Raw genomic sequence first — 5225 nt, 5'->3', positions numbered from 1 at the left:
GGAAGGGAAGGGAAGGGAAGGGAAGGGAAGGGAAGGGAAGGGAAGGGAAGGGAAGGGAAGGGAAGGGAAGGGAAGGGAAGGGAAGGGAAGGGAAGGGAAGGGAAGGGAAGGGAAGGGAAGGGACGGGAAGGGACGGGAAGGGAAGGGAAGGGAAGGGAAGGGAAGGGAAGGGAAGGGAAGGGAAGGGAAGGGCAGGGAAGGGAAGGGAAGGGAAGGGAAGGGAAGGGAAGGGAAGGGAAGGGAAGGGAAGGGAAGGGAAGGGAAGGGAAGGGAAGGGAAGGGAAGGGAAGGTTCGGGACGGGAAGGGAAGGGAAGGGAAGGGAAGGGAAGGGAAGGGAAGGGAAGGGAAGGGAAGGGAAGGGACGGGAAGGGAAGGGAAGGGAAGGGAAGGGAAGGGAAGGGAAGGGAAGGGAAGGGAAGGGAAGGGAAGGGAAGGGAAGGGACGGGAAGGGAAGGGAAGGGACGGGAAGGGAAGGGAAGGGAAGGGAAGGGAAGGGAAGGGAAGGGAAGGGAAGGGAAGGGAAGGGAAGGGAAGGGAAGGTTCGGGAAGGGAAGGGAAGGGAAGGTTCGGGAAGGGAAGGGAAGGGAAGGGAAGGGAAGGGAAGGGAAGGGAAGGGAAGGGAAGGGAAGGGAAGGGAAGGGAAGGGAAGGGAAGGGAAGGGAAGGGAAGGGAAGGGAAGGGAAGGGTCGGGAAGGGAAGGGTCGGGAAGGGAAGGGTCGGGAAGGGAAGGGAAGGGAAGGGAAGGGAAGGGAAGGGAAGGGAAGGGAAGGGAAGGGAAGGGAAGGGAAGGGAAGGGAAGGGAGGGGAAGGGAAGGGAAGGGAAGGGAAGGGACGGGAAGGGAAGGGAAGGGAAGGGAAGGGAAGGGAAGGGAAGGGAAGGGAAGGGAAGGGAAGGGACGGGAAGGGAAGGTTCGGGAAGGGAAGGGAAGGGAAGGGAAGGGAAGGGAAGGGAAGGGAAGGGAAGGGAAGGGAAGGGAAGGGAAGGGAAGGGAAGGGGAGGGAAGGGGAGGGAAGGGAAGGGAAGGGAAGGGAAGGGAAGGGAAGGGAAGGGAAGGGGAGGGAAGGGAAGGGAGGGGAGGGGAAGGGAGGGAAGAGGAAGGGAAAGGAAAGGAAGGAATGGACGGGGAAGTGAAGGGAATGTACGGGAAGGGAAGGGAAGGGAAGGGAAGGGAAGGGAAGGGAAGGGAAGGGAAGGGAAGGGAAGGGAAGGGAAGGGAAGGGAAGGGAAGGGAAGGGAAGGGAAGGGAAGGGAAGGGAAGGGAAGGGAAGGGAAGGGACGGGAAGGGAAGGGAAGGGACGGGAAGGGAAGGGACGGGAAGGGAAGGGAAGGGAAGGGAAGGGAAGGGAAGGGAAGGGAAGGGAAGGGAAGGGAAGGGAACGGGAAGGGAAGGGAAGGGAAGGGAAGGGAAGGGAAGGGAAGGGAAGGGAAGGGAAGGGAAGGGAAGGGAAGGGAAGGGAAGGGAAGGGAAGGGAAGGGAAGGGAAGGGAAGGGAAGGGAAAGGGAAGGGAAGGGAAGGGAAGGGAAGGGAAGGGAAGGGAAGGGAAGGGAAGGGAAGGGAAGGGAAGGGAAGGGAAGGGAAGGGAAGGTTCGGGAAGGGCAGGGAAGGGAAGGGAAGGGAAGGGAAGGGAAGGGAAGGGAAGGGAAGGGAAGGGAAGGGAAGGGAAGGGAAGGGAAGGGAAGGGAAGGGAAGGGAAGGGAAGGGAAGGGAAGGGAAGGGAAGGGGGAAGGGACGGGAAGGGAAGGGAAGGGAAGGGACGGGAAGGGAAGGGAAGGGAAGGGAAGGGAAGGGAAGGAAGGGAAGGGAAGGGAAGGGAAGGGAAGGGAAGGGAAGGGAAGGGAAGGGAAGGGAAGGGAAGGGAAGGGAAGGGAAGGGAAGGGAAGGGAAGGGAAGGGAAGGGAAGGGAAGGGAAGGGAAGGGAAGGGAAGGGACGGGAAGGGAAGGGAAGGGAAGGGAAGGGAAGGGAAGGGAAGGGAAGGGAAGGGAAGGGAAGGGAAGGGAGGGAAGGGAAGGGAAGGGAAGGGAAGGGAAGGGAAGGGAAGGGAAGGGAAGGGAAGGGAAGGGAAGGGAAGGGAAGGGAAGGGAAGGGAAGGGAAGGGAAGGGAAGGGACGGGAAGGGAAGGGAAGGGAAGGGAAGGGAAGGGAAGGGACGGGAAGGGACGGAAGGAGAAAAGGAAGGGAAGGGAAGGAAAAGGGGAAGGACGGAAGGTTTGGGGGAAAGGGAAGGTTTGGGGAAGGGAAGGAAGGGAAGGGAAGGGAAGGAAGGTTTGGGAAGGAAGGGACAGGGAAGGGAAGGGAAGGTTTGGGAAGGGAAGGGAAGGGAAGGGAAGGGAAGGGAAGGGAAGGTTTGGGAAGGGAAGGGAAGGGAAGGAAAGGGAAGGGAAGGGAAGGGAAGGGAAGGGAAGGGAAGGGAAGGGAAGGGAAGGTTTTGGAATCTCCTGGAATGCTTTGGGTGGGAATGGGCCTTAAATCCCACCCCTTCCCTCATTCCCTTCCCAAATCCCGCCGCACCTGGAAGAGGGATCGGATCTTCCCGAGGGTGTCCGGGGGCCCCTCCAGCTCCTGCAGCGGCTTCAGCAGCTCCTTCTCCATCAGGAATCCCTTGGGAAAAAGGCCGGGAAGAGGGGGCGGAGCCGGGAATCAGCGTCTCCCGCCTTGATCCCGAGGAAATCCGGGAAAAGCGGGATCATCCCATCGAACCCGTCGCTCACCGACTCGTCCCGGAGCAGCTCCAGGATCCTCCGGATGGTTTCCTTGGGAACGTTTCCCAAGGGTCTGGATCCGAGCCCGGCTTTCCCGGGAATTCCTTTTCCTTCTTTTCCGCTTCCCAAGCCTTTCTTTTTCTTCCCTTTCCCGTCCTCGGGTGGTTTTCCGGAGTTTTCCTCTGGAATGTGGAGAGAAAAAGGGGGAGGAAAAGTCCTTGGTGGTCCCTAAAAATCAGCAGGAAAATCCCAGGTGATCCCTGGGAAAGAATCCAAAAATCCTTGGAATGTTCTCCCTGGAATCAGCAGGAAAATCCCAGATAATCCCTGGGAAACAAATCCAAAAATCCTTGGAATATTCTCCCTAAAATCATCAGGAAAATCCCAACAAAACCCTGGAAAACAAATCCAAAAATCCTTGGAATGTTCCCCCTGGAATCAGCAGGAAAATCCCAATGGATCCCTGGGAAACAAATCCCAAAATCCTTGGAATGTTCTCCCCAAAATCATCAAGAAACTTCCAGATGATCCCTGGAAAACAAATCCAAAAATCCTTGGAATGTTCTCCCTGGAATCAGCAGGAAAATCCCAGATGATCCCTGGAAAACAAATCCAAAAATCCCTGGAATGTTCTCCCTAAAATCATCAGGAAAATCCCTGGAAAACAAATCCCAAAATCCTTGGAATGTTCTCCATAAAATTATCAGGAAAATCCCAGAAAAACAAATCCAAAAATCCTTGGAATGTTCTTCCTGGAATCAGCAGGAATATCCCCAAAAATCTCTGGAAAACAAATCCCAAAATCCTTGGAATGTTCTCCCTAAAATCACCAGGAAAATCCCAGATGATCCCTGGAAAACAAATCCAAAAATCCTTGGAATGTTTTCCCTGGAATCACCAGGAAAATTCCAATGGATCCCTGGAAAACCAATCCAAAAATCCTTGGAATGTTCTCCCTGGAATCACCAGGAAAATCCAAAAAAAACCCTGGAAAACAAATCCAAAAATCCTTGGAATGTTCTCCCTGGAATCCTCAGGAAAATCCCAACAAAAACCTGGAAAACAAATCCAAAAATTCTTGGAATGTTCTCCCTGGAATCATCAGGAAAATCCCTGGAAAACAAATCCAAAAATCCTTGGAATTTTTTCCATAAAATCAGCAGGAAAATCCCTGGGAAACAAATCCAAAAATCATTGGAATGTTCTCCATAAAATCCTCAGGAAAATTCCAATGGATCCCTGGAAAACAAATCCAAAAATCCTTGGAATGTTCTCCCCAAATTCCTCAGGAAAATCCCAGATAATCCCTGGGAAACAAATCCAAAAATCCTTGGAATGTTCTCCCTGGAATCAGCAGGAAAATCCCAACAAAACCCTGGAAAACAAATCCAAAAATCCCTGGAATGTTTTCCCCGAAATCACCAGGAAAATCTCTGGGAAACAAATCCAAAAAACCTTGGAATGTTCTCCATAAAATCCCAGAAAAACAAATCCAAAAATCCTTGGAATGTTCTCCTGAAAATCACCAGGAAAATCCCAACAAACCCCTGGAAAACAAATCCCAAAATCCTTGGAATTTTTTCCATAAAATCAGCAGGAAAATCCCTGGGAAACAAATCCAAAAATCCTTGGAATGTTCTCCCCGGAATCATCAGGAAAATCCCAGATGATCCCTGGAAAACAAATCCAAGGATTCTGGGGTGGGAGGAGGATCGCGGCCAGTTTTCCTGGAACTGGGGATTCCCGGGAGATTCCCAACGGGAACGACAAGGCCGCGAACATCCCGGGGGGGCTCCCAGGGAGGGAAACATCGGGAATATTCCGGGAACGTTCCCGGAATTCCCACCTTCCAGTGCTTCCCGGGCCGCCCGGAGCGCCGTCCTCTTCTCCGGCTTCTCTCCCAAGGGTCCCACGTTTTCCAGGAACCAGTGGAGCGGCTCTTCCCAGGGAATTCCCAGCTGTTGGATGTGGATGAGCCGATCGGCTTCCAGAGCTTTCCGGATCAGCTCCTTGGCCTCCTCCTCGTTCACCAACCACACCCGCCGGAACTGAGCCAGGCCCGTCACGGAAAAGTGTCTGCGGGAAGGGGAGCCGTGGAATTCCCGGCCCTGGGGGAGTGGGATCCATGGAATTCCCGGCCCTGGGGAAGTGGGATCCATGTCCCCAAAAACAGCTGGAATTCCCTGAGCCATGTCTTCAAATTGGCCGGAATTCCCTGCCCTGTGGAATTGGGATCCATGTCCCCAAAATCAGCTGGAATTCCCTGATCCATGTCCCCAAATCGTCTGGAATTCCCTGCCCTAGGGAAGTGGGATCCATGGAATTCCCGGCCCTGGGGAAGCGGGAGATGTGGAATTCCCGGCCCTGGGGAATTGGGATCCGTGTCCCCAAAACCAGTCGGAATTCCCTGAGCCATGTCTCGAAATTAGCTGGAATTCCCCGACCTGTGTAACTTGGATCCATGGAATTGGGATCCACGGAATTCCCGGCCCTGGGGAATTGGGATCCACATCCCCAAATTGG

At 54.2% G+C, this 5225-nt stretch overlaps 1 protein-coding gene across 1 annotated transcript in view; it reads right to left on the bottom strand.

Annotated features, from left to right (window-relative positions):
- Positions 1 to 2484: 2484 nt before the first annotated feature.
- Positions 2485 to 5225, bottom strand: part of LOC113982904 (dynein regulatory complex protein 1-like) — a 10581-nt gene continuing 7840 nt past the window's right edge. The window contains exons 5-7 of the mRNA XM_039388887.1: positions 4549 to 4778; positions 2712 to 2884; positions 2485 to 2601 (exon numbers count right to left, since the gene is read on the bottom strand). Of these exons, the coding sequence (XP_039244821.1) occupies positions 2485 to 2601; positions 2712 to 2884; positions 4549 to 4778 (520 nt within the window). The remainder of the gene's footprint in view (positions 2602 to 2711; positions 2885 to 4548; positions 4779 to 5225) is intronic.

The sequence above is a fragment of the Pipra filicauda genome, unplaced genomic scaffold, assembly GCF_003945595.2.
Source record: "Pipra filicauda isolate LSUMZ 115617 unplaced genomic scaffold, ASM394559v2 scaffold698_size162617_pilon, whole genome shotgun sequence".
NCBI lineage: Eukaryota > Metazoa > Chordata > Aves > Passeriformes > Pipridae > Pipra > Pipra filicauda.
This window is presented reverse-complemented; position numbering and strand designations above follow the sequence as displayed.